This window comes from Pelobates fuscus, chromosome 13 (genome assembly GCF_036172605.1).
Source record: "Pelobates fuscus isolate aPelFus1 chromosome 13, aPelFus1.pri, whole genome shotgun sequence".
Classification (NCBI taxonomy): domain Eukaryota; kingdom Metazoa; phylum Chordata; class Amphibia; order Anura; family Pelobatidae; genus Pelobates; species Pelobates fuscus.
This window is the reverse complement of record NC_086329.1, coordinates 71,534,158-71,557,066: the sequence shown is the minus strand read 5'-3', so window position 1 is coordinate 71,557,066 and position 22,909 is coordinate 71,534,158. Positions and strand designations below refer to the sequence as shown.

Genomic DNA, 22,909 nt, shown 5'->3' with positions numbered 1-22,909 from the left:
GCATTCTATTGTTCAATTTGGGTAATTGTTCACATATTCATATATTATGTAGGCATACATTACATACACATATGTTAAATAGATTTATTCCCACGTCTCAGGAGTTGGCTTCTCCCACCCCATGTACTCTTTATTATGCTATTACATCTTATGTAACATATGGGGTATGTTGTGCTGTGGATCTGTAGAATTGTGCTGTGTGTGTGTGTGAAGGTTGGTGGTGACTGTGTGGCTAAACAGTACCTGCTTGTCTGTATTGAAACCTATAACATATGATGTTGGGGAAAGAAACTATTTACAATGTGGGTAGCTCTCATGTGCGACACCGCCTCCCATCCAGGAATATCGAATTTGTAGATGTATTACTAAACCTTCAAGCCATTTACCAAACACTACCAAACACGTATATAGTACAGGAGGGACCCCGTCTGGGATTGATTGGAAATCAATGGCCATTTTTATAAAAAGAGGATATATACTAAACTGATATAGTGCTCTGACTATTTTATTTTTTTGTTTTTAACCCCTTAAGGACCAAACTTCTGGAATAAAAGGGAATCATGACATGTCACACACGTCATGTGTCCTTAAGGGGTTAAAGGGCACTTTGTCAGGGTATTTATATCGGCAGACATTTTGTGCTATGATAGAAATTAAAAGTGTATATTCTGAAGTCACTCTGAACAGACCAGACTCCATCTTGTTATTTTCAAGTTAACAAAGAGACACGAAATTTCTATCCCTTCTGTAACTAACCACTTGCCAGAGCTAAAGGAATGTATAGTATAAACAAACCAAGTGATAAGAGACTGTCTAAAATGCTAATGGAATAGAATAATTCTAAAACCCAGACATTTGTGACAGAGAAGATTAAATAATTAAATTTTACTTTCTATATCTAACAAGATCCCATTGTATTGAAGGGGTCAGAAATAGTTTACGAACGGTCATATTAGAAATTACAGTAGGAATTGCAGACACATAGTCTGAAGAAAATTCAAGAAAACGGTTTGATCTGACAGAAAACTTAAATTATGAATAACCATAAAGATAAGGAAAATGACGTCAAAATAGCCACCAGGAAAAGTTAACTCTTTCCTGGATAGGTATGTTTAGTGGGACGAGACTGCCCTCTATAGACCAAATACTAAAATTGTTATTTAGAAGATAATCACACCTCCAATGTTTCTATTGGTCTACCACCTAGTGACGAACAGAGAATCTGTTCCTTTAAAAGTTAAGACAAAAGGAAGAGAGAGGTAATCAAGAAAGTCGGAAGCAAGCAGTAAGTAGCAAGCAGAGTCAGAGCGAGAAAGAAACATTCCTTGACACTTAACTACCTGAGAACATCTGGTGAGAATTTCTACTTAACTGGTAATTATACTGGCTTCATTTAATTAATTTAAATTAATTGAAATTTTCTAATAGCATGATATATGACTAGATAAATCATGATCAGATTTCGATATTCAGACATCTTAGTTACTAAAGAATATATATGGTTATAGCATCCCAATCTGCAGATGGGATTAATAATAATTATATATATTAATGTGATTATTATCACATGATAGCATGTCGTGATATTTATCCAGGCGTATTGATTTATTTTAAAAGAAGATAGAGTATCTGTTTAGGCAAATTAAAATTCAGCTTGTAGAATTTGATAGATTTCTTTTATTGGATGGTTCCAGGAAGTGACTAATGAACTGTGTTAAATGTTATTTTATCTAAAATTACATAAGAATAGATCTTAATTACCTAGGAGGTCTAGCCAGCATTGAAAGGGTTATTCTAACTATCAGCTAAAGTTGTTACGACCTTACGCTGCACTCTGAGGAATTCTGTTTTCTGTGTGAAACTTTTTCTCTGTGAAGCCCATCATAAATCTTCTTGACAACTAATGTTGTAGATTCTAAGCTGTGTTAACCGTTGGAAAATATATTACCATTTGTATTGCATATTCATGTTATACTGAAAATTTAATTGATTATTGTCACGCATGTTATTCATTATTATTATTTAAAATGTCACAATAAATTGTATCTATTTTAATAACAAATTGTGATTTTATTTATATGAAATACATTTCACTTACACGATAACGATCTTTGGAATCTGAGAATTGAAATAGTGGGCACTGTTTACTATTATTATCCCATAAATATCCCCGCAACTTGTTTTTAATGTTATGTGAGTGCAGAGCCTTTCTATAATGAGTTACCGTATATACTCGAGTATAAGCCGACCCGAATATAAGCCGAGACCCCTAATTTTACCCCAAAAAACTGGGAAAACTTATTGACTCGAGTATAAGACTAGGGTGGGAAATGCAGCAGCTACTGGTAAATCTCTAAATAAAATTAGATCCTAAAAAAATTATATTCATTAAATATTTATTTGCAGTGTGTGTATGAATGCAGTGTGTGTATGAATGCAGTGTGTGTATGAATGCAGTGTGTGTGTATGAATGCAGTGTGTGTGTGTGTGTGTGTATGAGTGCAGTGTGTGTGTGTATGAGTGCAGTGTGTGTGTGTATGAGTGCAGTGTGTGTGTGTTTGAGTGCAGTGTATGAGTGCAGTGTGTGTGTGTGTGTGTATGAGTGCAGTGTGTGTGTATGAGTGCAGTGTGTGTGTATGAGTGCAGTGTGTGTATATATGAGTGCAGTGTGTATGAGTGCAGTGTGTGTGTATGAATGCAGTGTGTGTGTGTATGAATGCAGTGTGTGTGTGTATGAATGCTGTGTATGAGTGCAGTGTGTGTGTATGAGTGCAGTGTATGAGTGCAGTGTGTATGAGTGCAGTGTGTATGAGTGCAGTGTGTATGAGTGCAGTGTATGAGTGCAGTGCTGTGTGTGTGTGTGTGTGTGTGTGATGCAGTGTGTATGAATGCAGTGTGTATGAATGCAGTGTGCATGAGTGCAGTGTGCTTGTGTGTGTGATGCAGTGTGTGTATGAATGCAGTGTGTGTGTATGAGTGCAGTTTGCTTGTGTGTGTGATGCTGTGTGCAGAGCCTTGGTGGGGGTGGCCATTTTTATTATTTTTTTTATTATTTTAATACTAATTGTTTTTTTTTGTTATATAAATTTTTTTTAATTATTATTTTTTTTATTATTGTTTTAATATTTTTTCATTATTATTATTAATAATATTTGTATTATTATTTTCGTCCCCCCTCCCTGCTTGCTAGCTGGCCAGGGAGGGGGGCTCCTTCCCTGGTGGTCTAGTGGCATTGGCAGTTCAGTGGGGGGAGAGGGGGGCTGGCAGAGCTGTAACTTACCTTTCTTGCAGCTCCTGTCAGCTCTCTCCTCCTCCGCGCCGTCCGTGCAGCTCCCTCTGTCAGCTCACACTGTAAGTCTCGCGAGAGCCGGCTCTCGCGAGACTTACACTGGGAGCTGACAGAGGTGCTGAACGGACGGCGCGGAGGAGGAGGAAGCTGACAGGAGCTGCAAGAAAGGTAAGTTACAGCTCTGCCAGCCCCCCTCTCCCCCCAGTCTGTATTATGGCAATGCAAATTGCCATAATACAGACTATGACTCGAGTATAAGCCGAGTTCCGGTTTTTCAGCACAAAAAATGTGCTGAAAAACTCTGCTTATACTCGAGTATATACGGTATATAGTATTTTAACTATATTTTATTTTGACTGTAGCAACAGATATCTATATAATTTTATATAGCCAAAGCTGTAAAGCATATTTAGCTAGCTATATAGAAAGATGGATAAGTGGATTTTTAGGAACTTGTATCTTCAAGTACTCGAGAACTAAGACACTAAAGCATCCTATCATAGTGGATGATCCATTATATTTAGGATTTATCAGATACCGTCACAATCCAGTTCAGGTGCAGACAGGACACACATTGCATTGGTGGAGAAAACATATATCATAGTGTTCTGTTATAAAGAGTGGTCGAAAGAACTAGAATTGGGGCAATCATCATGAAACCACTGGAACCAGCAGGCATATTCTAATGGTTATTCCTCCCTTTTTACATTTTTGTACCACTGTTTAGAACAGACACTTTGATAACTCTCTCACATGTAGGGTTGCCACTTGACTGGTATTTTACTAGCACAGCCGGTATTTAGGTTGTATGTGTAACGGATCAACTGGCACCCCGACTGGGTTCCTCCGTTGAAGGATGCTCCTAGCGCTTACAGAGGGCTCCAAGCGCTCCGCAGACACCGCAACCACCGCAGACCCCACGAACCGCCACAGCTTAGTTGGGGTCTTGCCGTCTCCTACCCACCCTGGACCTACGACAAGGCTCCAGGTTCCAGTGGGTGAACCTCTCCTCCCAAGAGAGTGAAGCAGGAACAGGCTCTTTAAAAGAGCCTAGAAGTGATTATCCAAGGGAGCATGCAGAGCATAGCAATCCCTTGTAGTGATATAGCAATTCCCTTAATAAGAGACAGGACTCTAGAAGAAGAACTCTGAAGAAGAACTCTGATGTTTAATGGCAGGTACTCTGCTTTTATGCAGTGCTCCCCTGCAAGGGAGACACCCACAGCAATTAGGCATTAACCAATCAAATATCGGTTGCATCCCACATATTCCCTCCCCTCTGCTTGGGAGATAATTGAGTTTCTTACTGTATAAACAGAAAAAAGTGGCCAGATAATAATATTTACAAGAGGACAGACAAGGGGGTAACCCTAATTGAATTAGCAGAGAAGAGGAAGGAGACGTCTGTCACTCAACAAGGTAGGTATATCTATACAAATCAAGGTAGGAGAGAAGTCGAAAAATAATAATACTTTAATAATAACACAAAAACATAGTGTAAAAACTAGAGCACAAACAGAAGGATAATCACTCCACCCTATCCATAACTACTAGTCTAGTCCAATATGACAGACCGAAGTGGTTGGAAGGGAGGAGAAGGGTATCAGGGGAAGGGGAGGGGGAGTGGGTAAGAGGAGACTAGGCTAAATAAAGTGTAGGGTGCCTAGAAAAAAGTAAAGCTAATTCCAATTCCTACAGAGTAATAATAGCAATATCGTAGATGACCAGTCAGGATCACTAATAATTGAAAATAAGATCTGTTGACTGGATCATTAGGCGTAATGTGACACTATAGTTGTTGTCCACTAGGGGTCACTAGAGAAATAAATCCTAGACCTATTGGTTTACTTCATTCACAAAATAATATCAAGTGTCAATGTGTAAACAGATAGAAACATTACAGTATCGGAAGATTGAACAAAGTGTAACATATCTGTCAGTATTGCAATTAGATAGTACTGACAGGGCACTACAACTGGTTAAAACCGTTGCGTGCTTGGTTACTCCTGTGCTGGAAGGGTGTTAAGTGCATATACGATCGTGCGGTATTAACACCTGGCAAGGACAGTTATTTATTAGGTCTACTGCGTGGTCTATTACTCACCGTGCTTGATAAGATTATATGTATCAGATTGTACAATATAATCACAGTATCTAGTTTGCAACGGTAGTATACTCGATACGTGATGTTATCTGTTACTCCTGTGTGACATACAATTTAAGCGTACGATCTATCAGTGCGCTAACAGTGCTTAAATTAGCAAGTATAGCTCATATGACACAATAAATAGATTTAGAAAGACATAGAATAGGAATAGTGCCTTCATGGGCACTGGTTATAGTAAAGAGAGTATGCCAATAGAGCCGCACAATAGTAAATAGGTAAAAGATATTGCATATACTGTGGAATAGTTTAGATGAATCAGTACCCAGATCGGTATTATAGTTACTGACCAAGTCTCAACTGGAAGCAATTTAAGCTATATGGAACGCAAGGCCTTAATAAACTTACAACAACTAACAGAGGTTATTATCAAACCAGCCGACAAGGGGGGCAATATAGTTCTTATGAACAGGTCTGAATATGTCACCATGTGCATGGCACATCTGAGTGACTCTACTCACTATAAAACCCTTCCCTCTGACCCCACGAGTCTGTTTATAGGTGAACTAGAGACACTCCTAAATTACGCTTTGGTCAAACAGGTTATTAATCAAGACAAATTCCGGTACTTGTTAACGCACAAAAATCCTACCATCGCAACATTTTATTGTCTGCCAAAGTTACACAATGGCATTCGTCCCCCTCCTGGCAGACCCATTGTATCTGGGAATAACTGCCTTACCGAAGCCCTCAGTAAATTTATTGAGAAAATTCTTCATCCTATGGTGCTTAAACTACCATCCTACTTACAAGACACCAAATCCACACTTCGAAAACTACAGGACATGACAGTTCCACCTTATACCCAGCTGGCAAGTCTGGACGTGGTCGCATTGTACACAAACATTCCACATGAGGCAGGCCTACGAGCATGCAGATTCTTTTTGGATAACGCTGCATATAGCGAGCCCCAAATCACATTCATTCTAGCCACCCTGGAGTTTATTCTCAAACATAATTATTTTGTTTTCAATAGCCAGTATTATCTACAGATCTCCGGGACCGCCATACTTACGCCAACTTATTTTTGGGGTGGTGGGAACAGTGCATTGTTTTGACATCCCGTTTTAACCACTTTCATCAATACATTATAAGCTGGCACAGATATATAGATGATCTGTTACTCATGTGGTCAGGTTCTGTTCCTGCTTTTGAAGAATTTGTGAAGGCTCTCAATGACAACAACATCAATCTGAAACTAACTCATGTTATTGATGAGCATGAATTAGTTTTTTTTAGATCTTAAGATTTTGCTACAACAAGACGGGACTATCCAAACAGAACTATTTAGGAAAGCCACCTCGACTAATAGTCTGTTACATTGGGATAGTCACCATCCATATAAATTAAAAGCTTCCATTCCTTATGGACAGTATCTACGAGCATGGCGCAACTGCTCGGTTGACCAAACCTTTTACGATGAATGCAAAATATTAAGATCGCGCTTTAAGGAACTTGGTTACCCGAACCGAGTTTTAAAAAGGGCATTCCAGCGGGTATGTGATGTGGATAGGAACTTAAGTCTTCATTCCACCAAGCCCAAAGTGGAACAAAAGGCCCCACGCTGTATCGCGACTTTCGATCAGGGCTGGGCACCTATGTCCAAGATTCTTAGAAAGAACTGGCCCATATTATTACATAACCCTGAATTATCCAACGTGCTACCTGACTACCCTTCTGTAACAGCACGCAGACCTCGCAATTTACAAGATTAATTGGTTCGCAGCCATTTATCATCTCCCTCACCAGCCACGAATTGGCTAACAGACACGAAGGGAACCTACAAATGCGGCCATTGCAAGGCCTGCCAATTCATATTACCTTCAAAATCAACTACGTATACACAAACCCATATCACCATGAACTACAGCACCACTAGGGTTATTTATCTAATCACATGCAACTGTGGAATCCAATACATTGGAAAAACGTTTCAGCAGTTCAGACGCAGAATTTTACAACACGTGGCGTCCATCCCCAGTGGCAAGACACATCCAGAACTTCCATGCTGGCAAATCCGAATTTCTGAAATTTCAAGCAATTGAAAAACTCTTTCCCAATCCTAGGAAGGGCAACTTTAATAAAGTTCTACTGCAAAAAGAATCGCAATGGATTTTTTTATTTAAGACCTTGGCTCTTCTCGGTCTAAATGAGGAAATCAGTTTTACACCATTCATAAATTAAGTAGCTTTCAACATCGGGCTTAAGTCCACTATCATTAATGATGACGATCATTTTTTAGTTATTGCCTTAATGTCCATGTTTTCAGTTATCAGAATATGTATTACATCATCCTCAAGATTGGCACCAGTATACTATTTTTTCTAGTATGCAGTCTTTACTATAGCATGAGCCTAGCATGCCTATCTATACATTTTATATCTATGGGCTCATTATCTTGCTAGACCTTATACGTCTAGTCTGCAGACTGGCTAGTGTACTACTAGCATTCACTACATAGTGTTACATATGCCCTATTTGGGTACTGCTAGAAACCCTTAATTATGGAACTTTTCCTCCACTAAGGGATCTATAGAAGTTTGATATATCCGTTTTGAGCACTCCTGGCCACCGTACCAGCTCATCAAGCCCCCTCCCCCCTGTGCTCCGAGACAACCAATGAGAACTAAGGGCGGGCTTTTTAAACTTTACTTGCCTGGGGAGCAAGTTCCCCCTGACGAGCCTCTAATCCAGGCGAAACGCGCGTCGGGTTTACACCGACATCATCTTGACATCGTCGTCTACTTTCCGTCATTCCCCACTTAGACTCTATTCCTCCAAGTATCTGACGATCTGGTCTCAGCACTTGCCTTACTAAAGTTTATCTTGGCTGTTTAACAGCCCTATAGGCAGATAATAGACCGAGTGTGTTAGCTGAGGATACTACCTACCGATCATACTTAATAATCCTTTCAGAACTTAACGTTTGGGAATCTAACATATCGACCAAGTTAAATTGGAAAGTAACTATCATACCGGTACTGATTCATCTAAACTATTGCACAGTATATGAATTGGAAAGTAATTATCATACCGATCTGGGTACTGATTCATCTAAACTATTCCACAGTATATGCAATATCTTTTACCTATTTACTATTGTGCCGCTCTATTGGCATACTCTCTTTACTATAACCAGTGCCCATGAAGGCACTATTCCTATTCTATGTCTTTCTAAATCTATTTATTGTGTCATATGAGCTATACTTGCTAATTTAAGCACTGTTAGCGCACTGACAGATCGTACGCTTAAATTGTATGTCACACAGGAGTAACAGATAACATCACGTATCGAGTATACTACCGTTGCAAACTAGATACTGTGATTATATTGTACAATCTGATACATATAATCTTATCAAGCACGGTGAGTAAGAGACCACGCAGTAGACCTAATAAATAACTGTCCTTGCCAGGTGTTAATACCGCACAATCGTATATGCACTTAACACCCTTCCAGCACAGGAGTAACCAAGCACGCAACGGTTTTAACCAGTTGTAGTGCCCTGTCAGTACTAGCTAATTGCAATACTGACAGATATGTTACACTTTGTTTAACCTTCCGATACTGTAATGTTTCTATCTGATTACACATTGACACTTGATACAATTTTGCGAATGAAGTAAACCAAACTCCAGCACAGGAGTAACCAAGCACGCAACGGTTTTATTCAGTTGTAGTGCTCTGTCAGTACCAGCAAATTGCAATACTGACAGATATGTTACACTTTGTTCAATCTTCCGATACTGTAATGTTTCTATCTGTTTACACATTGACACTTGATATTATTTTGTGAATGAAGTAAACCAATAGGTCTAGGATTTATTTCTCTAGTGACCCCTAGTGGCCAACAACTATAGTGTCACATTACGCCTAATGATCCAGTCAACAGATCTTATTTTCAATTATTAGTGATCCTGACTGGTCATCTACGATATTGCACTGTAGGAATTGGAATTAGCTTTACTTTTTTCTAGGCACCCTACACTTTATTTAGCCTAGTCTCCTCTTACCCACTCCCCCTCCCCTTCCCCTGATACCCTTCTCCTCCCTTCCAACCACTACGGTCTGTCATATTGGACTAGACTAGTAGTTATGGATAGGGTGGAGTGATTATTCTTCTGTTTGTGCTCTAGTTTTTACACTATTTTTTTGTGTTATTAATAAAGTATTATTATTTTTCGACTACTCTCCTACCTTGGTTTGTATAGATATACCTACCTTGTTGAGTGACAGACGTCTCCTTCCTCTTCTGAGTTTCTTACTGTATCTACTCAATTATCTCCAAGCTAAAACTTATACATTTTTATACATTTTATAACTTTAAAACTATACATTCATCTTCACATATTAATAATCAGCATACTTGAAATATGAACATACTCAAAAATCATGCAAATCCTTCCATTAGTTCAAAAGTTAGTCGCAAGTCCTTTGTGACCGACCGCAGGCACATTTTCATGCCCAAAACAGTTCCATGGATTTGGGCTGTGTGGTCGGTCTATTTTACAACGAGAAAATGACTAAGTCCCATTCGAACGAGCGTTCGCATCTTCGAACGGGACTTAGTCTCCAGCCGCGGTGTCGAAGTAGGTATGGGTCACCTGACCGCAATCGAATAAGTTAAAATGGCCGCCGCCACGTGTTCGTTTGTCGAATGGCGGCCTTGTCGACGACTTCGGCACTTCGACTGCATTCGAAGTGCCAGTTTAAAAGTTGTAACACTACTCCAAAGTATTTAAAGGGCCAGGAACAGCATACAAAAATCCATTATGCCCAAATATAGTTTGTAAAGCGCAATACATCCCAGGGCCATAGTCGCAGGGCAGGAGGCTGGCAAACCGGCCCCTCCAAAAACCAGTGGCAAGGTTACTTTCGCCACAGTATGGCCGGTGCCGATTTGCAAAAATGCCAGCAATGCAAAGGCCGCTATTTTTTTTCTGTGCTGTGCTCTGTTCTCAGGTGATGTGGATCCAGTGGGGTAGCAGCAAGAGAAGTGCACCCTGTCCATCCAGGTATCCATACTAGGTACCAGTGTTTATTTTACTGTAAATGCATGTAATACTTTATTGCCGATTTGCAGTACATCCTGAGGGGAAAACGTATTCACATAGGATCCTCCTGCTGTCCTGCCTGACAACTTTTTCTCCATCTCCCTGTTGTGCTACCTGGCTCCTCCTTCCCCATCCTTCTGCTTTCCTGCCTGGCTCCTCCTTACCCATTCTCTTGCTTTCCTGCCTGGCTCCTCCTTTCCCATCTTCCTGCTGTCCTGCCTGGCTCCTCCTTTTCCATCCTCCTGCTGTCCTGCCTGGCTCCTTTTTCCTCATCCTCCTGCTGTCTTGCCTGAATCCTTTTTCCCCATCCTCCTGCTGTCTTGCCTGAATCCTTTTTCCCCATCCTCCTGCTGTCTTGCCTGGCTCCTCCTTTCCCATTCTCCTACTGTCTTGCCTGGCTCCTCCTTTCCCATTCTCCTGCTGTCTTGCCTGGCTCCTCCTTTCCCATTGTCCTGCCTGGCTCCTTCTTTTGGATCCTCCTGCTGTCATGCCTGGCTCCTCCTTCTAGATCCTCCTGCTGTCTTGTCTGGCTCCTGCTTCCCCATCCTCCTGCTGTCCTGTCTGGCTCCTCCTTTCTCATTCTCCTGCTGTCCTGCCTGGCTCCTCCTTTCCCCATTATCCTGCTGTCCTGCCTGGCTCCTCCTTCCCCATTATCCTGCTGTCCTGCATGTCTCATCCTTCCCCATACTCCTGCTATCATGTCTAGCTCCCAGTGGAGTCTCTAGGATTCATTTTTATGGGGGGCACATGGTGGTCCAGGGACAAAAGTAGGGGGGCACATTTAACCCCGCCCTCGCCGCAGTGTAACCCCGCCCCTGCCGCATGTTAAGCCCCACCCCCGACACAATGTGTTGTTGTTTTTTTAATAATCCCTGGTGGAGGATTTATTATTTTCCACCAGGGATTAATAAAAAAACAAACACATTTCCCTTGATACAGTGCCATAGTTGGCACTGTATCCATATACACACACAGACTGTGGAGTCCATACACACACAAAAGCTTCCTCACTAGCAGGCAGACACACACACAGACTGCTGAGTCCATACACAGACACACAGACTGCTGAGTCCATACACAGACACACAGACTGCTGAGTCCATACACAGACACACAGACTGCTGGGTCCATACACAGACACACAGACTGCTGGGTCCATACACAGACACACAGACTGCTGGGTCCATAAACTGACACACAGACTGCTGAGTCCATACACAGACACACATACTGCTGAGTCCATACACAGACAGACTGCTGAGTCCATACACACACACACACACACAAACACAGACTGCTGAGTCCATACACACACACACACACACACACACACACACACACAGACTGCTGAGTCCACACATACACACACACATACACACACACAAACACAGACTGCTGAGTCCATACACACACACACACACACACACTGCTGAGTCCATACACACACACACACACACTGCTGAGTCCATACACACACACACACACACACACAGACTGCTGAGTCCACACACACACACACACACACACAAACAGACTGCTGAGTCCATACACACACACACACACAGACAGACTGCTGAGTCCATACATACACACACACACACACACACACATTCTGCTGAGTCCATACATATACACACACACACACACACACACACACAAACACATACTGCTGAGTACATACACACAGACTGCGGAGTCCATCCACAGACACACACACACACACACACACACACACAGACAGACTGCGGTGTCCATCCACAGACACACACAGACACAGATTGCTGAGTCCACACACACAAACACACAACCTTTCTCACTAGCAGACAGACAGACACACACACACACACACACAGCAGCAAGGGGTGTTGCTGAACTGCGGGGGTGGGGCTTATGTGCAGTAGGCGGGGCTTGGTTTGAGGGCGGAGCTTGTCAGTGCCCCAGCATCTTTCCACAGACAATACCCAGCACTGCATTCCCTCGGACTGTAATAGACTGTTACAGTCCGAGGGAATAGAATTTAAACACATGGCCAGCAAGTTGCCCTTTTGGGGGGGCACAGCATGATGTAGGGATGCCCCACCCTAGCGACGCCACTGCTAGCTCCTCCTTTCAGTCCTCCTTGAATCCTCTAGAGGAGGAATTAGAAAAGGGACAAAAGGTGAAGTTCATATGGAGAAATTTATGGTGTGGGGCAAAATATGGAGCAAGTTAAAGGTGTGTGTGTGTGTGGAGGGGATATGAGAAAAGGGGCAGAGGTTGGTGGGATATGAAGAAAGTGGAAGGCGTGTGTCTAATGAAAAGTCAGCTAATACGATTAAAATACTGTTGAATGTCTGATTATATAAGAGAAGTTAGGGGACGGGGGACTGAGAAAGGAGACACAAAGTTTGGAGAATATAGAAAAAGGTGAAGGTTTGAGGGCAGATTATGAGAAAAGGGACAAAAGGTGTGGGGTGAATATGGAGGAGGTTTTGGGCAGAATGGGGAAAAAATGGAGGATAACACAATAAACGGGTGGTACGATACACAAAACGAGTTAAGACTAAAGATGGGATAAGAAACACAAAAGTGGTGTTAAGAGACACACAGGTGAAGATAGATAGATTTTTTTTTTCTAAAAGAGACTATCTAATGCACAGCTTACCAAACTTTGTGGTGCAACACATTAGTGTGTCGGCCACACAATTTGAGTGTGTCGCATAGAGGTGTCCGACAGGAAGGGGAGCACATTGCACAACGTTACCCTCCTGCTATCACTTCGTGTAGCATTGTCGAGCTTCTGTTTCCCCTACCTGGTCTGACAGGAATCGCTCACTGAGAGCACAGAACTGCGTGTCGGAAAAGGATGCGTGTCTGAAAAGTGTGCCACCAACGTAAAAAGTTTGGAAAGCTCTGCTCTAATACTGAGATGGCCTCTGTTAATGTGCCCTGGAGAGGGGTCTCTCTATTATTATTATTATTGCTGGCATTTATAAAGTGCTGTGGGAGGTTTTGTGAGTGCAACCTGGTGCTGTGATGTGGAAAGTGCTGTGGGTGCAATATGATGATGTGGGAGCAATCTGGTGCTCTAGATGATGTTGTGCATGTTGCCTATTGCTGTGGCCAAATGCAGATTCTACACTGTTATGTATAATTCAGTTATAGTGAATTAAAAGTATCACAAAAAAATAGCTAAACTAGAAAATTACCGCCATTTGATTGGTAGTATGGGCGGGGAGAGGGAATTTTCACACGCCCCGTCTTGCCTCCTGATCCACCCACCAGTCCGTATTGGACGCTGACAAGGGGAGGGGTCTCCCTCCGTCCCTTTATAAGGAGTCTTCCTCTCAATTACCGGCTTGCTCTTGACAAAGGTGTATGTAAACGCCGAAACGCGCCTCGAGCTGTACCATGCCGATGCATATTATTTGCTAGAACTATTTCTTTTTTTCTTTATTTTTATCTTTAACTGGGTTACCATGATGCCTGTACTTATGTGTACCTAACGAAGTTAGTGGACTGTGCTCCTCTGTTCTACTTATGAGGGATAGCTTGAGGATGCCTCGAAGCAGCAGGTAGCTTTGCCATTTTTAAGTTCAGTTAGTGAGCTGGCTAGGGCATACTAGGGTGCAGTGTCTCTAGGCTATTTCATTCAGGGCGTTTTACCGTATATGGGTTTCACTGGTGCAATTTGGTATGTACTAGGGGGGAAGTCCATCCTCTTTTTCCAATTTCGTTCACTTCTATGGATCAACTGAGTTCTGCACCCAGCTACTAGCAGCCACTTCAGTATACCGGCTGTTTACCACTTATACTTAGTAAGGTCCACTAGCTACCGCCTCTGCGACTGATTTAAATTAGTAGACCAGTACCCATAGGAACCTATCCAGTGACTTCTACCTCCTTTACAGTTACTGGGATTTTTGTGTTTGGCTATTGGGTTGGGTCCTCACTATCTTTAGAGGTGTTTCCAACAGTACCATCAGGTGTCTGGGGTTAACGTGACGTTACTTGGGGATCTATTAAGGCCCATATAGTATGAGCTACGTTTAGCCCCTAATTACCTGTGTTTTATCTTCATGCCATTAGTTACCGGGTATTTTAACTAGGTGAAGTTTTCACTTTTCTCATGATTGCTACACGTTGTTTTTTGGAGTTCATTTGGGTATCTAGCAATTTTGCCTTTACTTTAATTGAATTTATATATATTTTTTTGATTGTCAATAAAGGTCCCCACCATTTTTTTAGCTATACTTACATTTGGAGGTATCTGTGGATTGGAGTAGATCCCACCTCCTCTTTTGGAGTTGGCGGTCTACCCCATCTTTTTGTATGTTTTGCTAAATATTTGACCTCTTCGAATTAGTACTTGGTGGCAAAACCCTTGTTGGCAGTCACAGAGGCCAGACATTTCTTGTAGTTGGTCACCAGGTTTGTACACATCTCAGGAGGGATTTTGTCGCACTCCTCTTTGCAGATTCTCTCTAATTCATTAAGGTTTCGAGGCTGACATTTCGCAACTCGAACCTTCGGCTCCCTCCACAGATTTTCTATGGGATTAACGTCTGGAGACTGAACCACTCCTTTGTTGCCTTGGCTTTGTGTTTTTGCGGTCTTGCATGGAGCACCAGACAGAGGAAGACTGACAGTAATTTTGTGTTTCCTCCATTTGCAAATAATCGCACCACCAAGCTGCTTAGCGATGGTCTTGTAGCCCATTCCAGCCATGTGTAGGTGCACAATCTTGTCCCTGACATCCTTGGACTGCTCTTTGGTCTTGGCCATGGTGGAGAGTTTGGAATCTGATTGATTGATTCTGTGGACAGGTGTCTTTTATACGGGTAACGAGCTGAGATTAGGAGCACTCCCTTTAAGAGAGTGCTCCTAATCTCAGCTCTTTACCTGTATAAAAGACACCTGGGAGCCAGAAATCTTGCTGATTGATAGGGGATCAAATACTTAATTCACTCATTGACATGCAAATCAATTTATAACTTTTGTTGACATGCGTTTTTCTGCAATTTTGTTTTGTTCTGTTCTGTCTCTCACTGTTAAAATACACATACCATTAGAATTAAAGACTGATCATTTCTTTGTCAGTGGACAAACGTTCAAAATCGACAGAGGATTAAATACTTTTTTCCCTCACTGTGTGTGTGTATGTGTATATGTGTGCGTGTGTGTATATATATATACCGTTAATTTCCACTGGGGAATGCATTTTATTTATATTTTTAGGTATTTAGGGCATTTCCTCCTATACGGAGTATTGAAAGGCAGATATAGCTACAGCTGGTCTGATTGTTCGCTGTGACATCACTGTGACATCATCCTTGCTGAGCACAGTTCAGTCAGTACACACTGCTTAAACAGTAGTCACTGCTTAGCTGCTGTGGTGATCACGTGGCTAAAGATGGCAAATAGTAGAACAATTTTTTCCTGTTTTCCATGTGTATGCTGTGATGTAAGTAAAAGACTTGATTTTCTGTATAAGATTCCAGTTCTACATATAATTAACTGAGTTTTATTATGTTAACCAATTCCCCAGTGTAGTCCAGGATGGGGGATAAAGAGAATACAGATTGAACATGTTATCTGATTAGTAATGGTGAACACTGGGGAGGTTACACTCAGGTCTATCATTTTATTCTTTCTTCAATATTTAACCCTTTCATGGCTCCAGTTTTAATGTCCAAAGCACAGTGACAGCATATGGTTACTGTATCGGTTTTTGTGGTATGAATTCCTTGACCCTTATTCATTTCAGTTAGTGGTATGTCAAGTGAAAGTACTATAGAGTATTGTTATTAGGATGCTTATACACACATATATCCTGTATATGTATATAATAAATATATCCGGACTGAAAGACAGCACTGAGACACTAATACTAGCAGCACAGGAACAGGCAATCGGCACCAGATCAATAGAAGCAGAGTCTACCACACCAGACAGGACCAGAGATTCCTCGCAGACAATCCAGCACATAGTAACCACGCTGAGAGCCACAAATAACTTGTGATCCTGTTCGTCTGGCAAAGAGACTTTTTCTGATTCTTTTAATTTCTGCCTTTTCAGGTCAGCGGAACACAAGTAATCGATGTTATCGAGCAAGGAGCAGGGGCACACCCAGGTACATTAAAACACTTTGTGTGTGTGTGTGTGTGTGTTGTAAATATATAAATATATATTGGATACATATCACATATCCCATTAAAGTAACCAAACTACCCATCATTAACCTGCTTACACCATTTTTATATCCACTTTGTGACTTACTGTAGACTAGATGCTGCTATCATGACTGGCTTCAGCTATCGTGGTTTTACTTTTCGATGTCTGTCTTTCATTAACCTCGATTGAGTGATACTGTCTGCTGCCATTTGTAATTCTTATTTTGTCTTATTATTAATTTGCAGATGGTCCCCAGATTCCAGTTGCTTCTGATAGTGATTCATTCTCCTCACCAGATGAGGACAAGTTAGCCACTTTTGAGAAACAACTCGAAGATGAGTACAAAGTTAAGAGCGAAGCAGAAAAGCTGATAAAGGCGTATTCTACCGACCGCTCCAAAGTATGTTTGGCATATTTTATTTTATCTTAAAGATAAACTATATCTTTATTTATTTGCATTTTAGAAAACTCCTTCCACTTTCTGCAATGTGTGACTTTTTCCCACTCGTGATGGGATCCTAGCTAATTTTAGTTGATAGCAGGCTGGGGATCCAGGAGCTAATGGACTCTTTCTGCTCCTGGATCGGACTGAAATTAAAATACATCATTTTGTGGAGTTCGCCTACGGCTCTCTCTCAGCTGAATAGTACAAGGCTCTTCCTTCCACTTTTTTAAGTACAAAGATATACACAACTCTCGTTTTTTTTAGTTATTTTGATTTGATGTATTTACAAGACATATTGGGGGGTGGATAGATGGTGAAAGAGAAATAAGAAACAAAACCGTGGGTGAGAAAAAAAAACGTGGAAAGACATGATAGCAAAGGATATAAAGGATGTACAAGGAATAGGCAGCCATAAGTAAATACCATAAGAGTGAATGAAAGTAAAATACAGGATAAATTGAAACGTCCCAGAGAGCACATTCTGTCTAATTAGAAGGGGCTGGCATTTCAGATAAGGTAGGGATCAAGGTAAAGATTGGTAAACGAGTATTCCCTAACATCCTCTCCATCTACCATGATGTTGTCTTCAAATAGTTTGTTAATAGCGGAGGGGTACAATATGTTGATGTATAGTTTCCACATTTGCTAAATCCTTTTTGTTAGCTTTCCTTTTGCCGTTGTTGTAAATAGTGTGTCCGTTCTGAAAATGTGAAGTAATTTGGTGGTAAAGAGGGAAATATATTAAATCTCTAGGTGAAGACCAACAATAGAGGAGAAATGCAAGGAACATTACAGTGTTAGAAATACAAACCTGTATCCCTAATGCTGAGGTGCCCCTGTCCCTAGTCAAATACAAGAAACCAAGAGGGAGGCACTCATCTAAACATGCATACTTATAAGGGTGCTGCTGGGGCCAATTCATACAACATACAAGATCCAGCGCACTCACTAAACAATAATTTAAGTATTAACATGTAGCCGTTTTATTTAAAATCACCTTACCTAGTCAAAAATAATGGGGGATTAGTTACATTATATGATCATACGTTGCATAAGCCTGCCACAACTCCAATGTTTTTGCCTAGTTGAGGTGGATTAATCTCATAAGAGCATACATTAGGTTGCTAGATTAGGACCAGCCAAGAATGGGGTACATTGACGTTGTGGCAGGCTTATGCAATGTATGATCATATACTGTAACTAAATTCCCATTATTTTTGCCCAGGTTAGGTGTTTTTAAATAAAGCGACTACATTATATGAGCCTTGAGATTGCTATTTGGTGAATGGATGAGTGCGCTGGATCTTAGTCAAATACATGTCATCGTCCCCCTCCCCTCATGTGCAATACAAAATAATAGTAAAGTTTTGCTTACCTTTTCCACCTCTCTACATCCCGCAACATCAGTGAGGAAACGTGGCATCATTCTTGATGGTCCAATCCAATGTTCCTCCTGGGTTGCATTGGAGATCTGATGCTTTTCTATGAGCTTCCGCGACACATGACCGATTTTTACTTGTTGCTGTGGAAGCACCTCTAATCATTGTCAGTATGACAGCCTTTAAAGGTGAACTTAACCTAGCAATAACTTCTAAAAAAACCTGCACTGTTTTACATTGCAGGATTAAAAGGGAAAGGAACTCTGCACCCAGGCCATTTCACTGAGATTAAGCGCCTTGGTGACTTCATTGTCTCTTCAAAAGGGTTTTAAGGGACAGTGAAAATTAAACTTAGCTCATGTATACATGGTGGTGTGGGGTAATAAACCTAAACGTCCAGTCTTTGTTTATCTTAATTATCCATTTGATTTTTCTGCTTACAGGATCAGAAACATCTCAGTGATGCTCAGAAAATACTCCATGACAGCAAAAGAAAAATAGAAATTTTGCGCATGTTGATTCTCCAACATAAAGGTAAAGGTTCAGTGATGTCATATGTTCTGTGTATTGTGAATGTGGTTTGTGTTCTGCTCTCTTATAGAAAGCTAGGTTTATGGGGAAACATACAGCTCTTGGAAGTGTCAGACAAAGGGAATTCAGCTATGATTCAAATGTTATTTCTTGTATTATTTGCAAATAATGGAATCTCCCAAGAATATTGCACTAACGCGTTTCGACCGTTATGGTCTTTATCAAAGTGCTGTAGTGTGAAACAAATTTAGCGTTTAAATACATTAAAAAAGGCGCGCATTGTGATTTCTTCGCCTGTTTTTATATATTCCGTGATATGACATATTCTTATATATATGTAATCCTTTTCAATAATTTTTACTGTGTTAAAATTAGTAAAATATTTTATTCCAATAAGCTTCCCCACCAAAGTTCCGAATAGCAGTACAAAGCATGGATAAATATGTATAAAATGGATGTTCTTTACACTGTTTATTTACATTATGGACATGGTACAAAAGATATTTGAGAAAAACTCATTGATGCTGACCGGAACCGGAGTTTCGCTGGAACGCAAAGGGAACATGACCGCTGACCCGGAAATGCCCTGTGACACGCAACGTGACCGGAAGCCGGAAATTAAATGACGAGGAGTAACAGCCGGAAACCGGAAGTAAACCGGCGAAGAAATCACAATGCGCGCATTTTTTAATGTATTTAAACGCTAAATTTGTTTCACACTACAGCACTTTGATAAAGACTATAACGGTCGAAACGCGTTAGTGCAATATTCTTGGGAGATTCCATTATATGCTATGCTATGCAAATAAAGTTTGTTCCTGTACTTCCTGACTTGGTTTTCATCAATTGACACAAGGGGATTCTGACAGAGATAAACTTAACCTGCCTTTCCAGCATTGCGGTCTCCAGGAAATTATAAAAAGGCGCTTATAGTCTGAGCCGCTATTTAAGGCTCAGCACCACGTGAGTGGTCAATTTTATATTTATTTCATTTCATTAATTTTATACAGGCTATACTATGTCCTTTATTTTATATTTTTAGGACATCCAAGACATATGGTAATATTGCCTGTTTAATATATTTTATCTATTTTATATTTGGTGTATAATTACTTGCTCTCACTATACTATTTACGATATTGCTTTATACACTTTCTGTGTGATTTGGAGTGACTCACACTTGGTGATTTGAGCACCTTTTACCAATATTCCTCCTTTTTTACTGTGTTTTATTATAACAGGCTATTTACCCAAGATTATTTTGACACTTTTAACGTAGCGATTTCATCGCCAATCTCTGCTAAATATTGGAGTAAAAGTGTTTTTTTTCTCTATTTTGGCATATACACCAATAACAACGGTTTTGTAATGTGTATTTCGTAAAGCTAGTGTGTGCTATTGTGTTCAGCTACATCTGCTGAGTATAACGATACCCCCATTGTATGCCTTTGGCACTATTCTGTGAATCTACAATGCCATATAAGAGACAAGGCTATTTCAGTTTCTATAATTAGAATTTTCATATAATGATTTGACGGGCCTATGTCTCATTTTGGAGTATTATAGCAGTTTGACTGTTTAAATAACCCCACAAAGGGCTTTCATTTGATAAAGCAGATACCCCAGGGTATTTTATATGGCGTATATTGTGCCCTAACTTGTCACCATTTTTTTACGAATTTATGCCAATGTTTGTGGTGAAAGGAAAAAAAATATTTCTTACACTTGATATGTGTCACTGTCATAATATCCCCAAAAGTATGCTCAGTTACATCTTCTGAGTAAACCAATATGCCCAATGTATGACCTAGACACTATTTTGTGATGTTACAGTGCTGTAAACGAGACGTGACAAGTTCAGGTTTTTAAGTGTGAATTTTCATGGTGTTTTGATGTGTCCGTGTCCCACTTTGGAGCTCTTTAGCAGGCAAGCTAGCCTAACACCGAATTCACCAATTCCCCACTATTTTCCGCCCACCCCAGCTAGCTAAATATATAATTTTAAAATATTTTAATGAATTAATAGAATAAATATAACCCCTGAGGATTCAAAAAGATAAAAATTAACCCTCAGGGTTTAAAAAAATAAAAAGCTGATGACTGTAAAATGTAGTCCCTGCCAATTGGCAACTGTAGTCAGTGATCAATTGGCATGAAAGGGGTTAATTATATTAAAGCAGGTGAAAGGGGGTGGGATTTAACTTAAAAACTTTTATTTACAGGGAGAAGCAGATCATCACTGATCCGTCTCCATGCACTTCACACTGGCCGCGGAAGAGTCAGAGGCTGTCAGAGCGATCACAGCTGCAGGGACAGTGCGATCGGGGGCTCCCAGTCTGCGTTGAATACCGAGACAGACCAGAGGAGCGTTAACCCCGCGATTGCGGTGATCCAGGGTTAACTTTAATAAATGACAGAACTTTTCCATCAAGGTTCCTTTAGGCAATGACAAGCTTGATGGGAAATTTCTGTCTGTGGTCGGAAAGCGGTTAAAATGTTTTGTGTTTGAAACAGTGCACTGAGACATATAGAAATATGTAGAGAAACCTTATAGAAATTACCCGTTTAATACTGTGACACCTGAAACTACCATGTCGATTTCCTTTTTACCATTAATATAATAAAATTTAATAATTTGTGTCCTAGAAACACCTACAATAAGTCCATTGGAGAAACGCATTGAGGAGTTGAGCCACCGATTTGCGATCGAGCGTGCCGTGGCTGAAGGAGCCAAACATGCCATCCAGAAATTGGATGGAAAGCCGCTTGTTGAGGTCAGTTACAAAGTGTATTCTCTTAACCATTTCATCCCCAGAATGAATAATGGGCCTCCAATGTCTGTCAAGGGGTTGGAAGTTGCAGTTTATTGGCATTAGCCAAGTAGCCATGGTATAGTATTATGACTTATAAAGCGCCAACAGAATCTGCTTTATGAATAATTTATATTCTCTCTTCTGAGACCTTAATTGTTTGAAGTCTTTATTGGTCCATTTGTTCTGTATTTTATTCTGTCTCTATGGTGCTTTATTTACAATTCTCCCAATTGTTTAATTCCCATTTAGTTTTATTAAAAGCCAATAGCATAATATCAATCTATGGAAATCTATGCTAACTAGTTTTTTCTTTTCCATTCAGCATTTAAGTTAAATACGGGTTTTTTTCAATAAACTGATTTGTAGGAAATAAAAATCTGAATTACCAAACTGAAACAAACCTAGATAAGCTCTGACTAAAGCCGAGATGGAATTTCTCCAGATCACTATTTTTAGTTTAAATATTTGCAGTTCAGATTTCAGACTTTAGTGATTAATCCTGAGTTTTATACATTGAACATGATGTGGAATTATAACACCCTTTATAAATACAGTGAAAGTATGAGCCACACTTGTAGGACTTGTGTGTCTAACCTTGAACATCAGCTCATGTTAGACAGCAGCTTCCAGATATTTTTGCCAGCAGATAATGTCTGTCGTTCTGTTGATCCTTTATCTTTTTTTTTCACTTTTTAACAGGCACAATCAATACTACAGGCGTCAAATGAAAAGCTGGACCTCCTTAAATATTCCTTGCAGGAACGAGTGAAAGAACTTCCTGATGGCCACCATAGGAAGAGTATAACCACCGAGGAACTGTCCCTTGGTTCAGTCAAATCCAAGTCCATAGCACTAACCGGTAAGTTGTTTTGTCTCTGAAAGATCTGGGAATAAACGAAACAAGAATATTTAACATTGAAATATCCGAGCATGTTTCCATCTGTGTGAAGTCTGACTGGAGGAAACTCACAGTTAGTCTACTGATATTCCAGCAGGATTTATTCTATGTGACGTGTATGCAAGTTTAAATGTGACCGGTGACATTTTAAATGATAACAATATGTAACTCTTAGCATCATT

At 40.4% G+C, this 22,909-nt stretch overlaps 1 protein-coding gene across 1 annotated transcript in view; it reads left to right on the top strand.

The window, feature by feature from the left end:
* The first annotated feature begins 5,773 nt into the window (after nucleotides 1–5,773).
* Nucleotides 5,774–22,909, top strand: part of LOC134582611 (serine/threonine-protein kinase N2-like) — a 35,942-nt gene continuing 18,806 nt past the window's right edge. Inside the window, exons 1-6 of the mRNA XM_063439277.1 lie at nucleotides 5,774–6,265; nucleotides 16,566–16,620; nucleotides 16,907–17,061; nucleotides 18,929–19,019; nucleotides 21,663–21,790; nucleotides 22,529–22,688. Coding sequence (XP_063295347.1) covers nucleotides 5,774–6,265; nucleotides 16,566–16,620; nucleotides 16,907–17,061; nucleotides 18,929–19,019; nucleotides 21,663–21,790; nucleotides 22,529–22,688 — 1,081 coding nt within the window. The remainder of the gene's footprint in view (nucleotides 6,266–16,565; nucleotides 16,621–16,906; nucleotides 17,062–18,928; nucleotides 19,020–21,662; nucleotides 21,791–22,528; nucleotides 22,689–22,909) is intronic.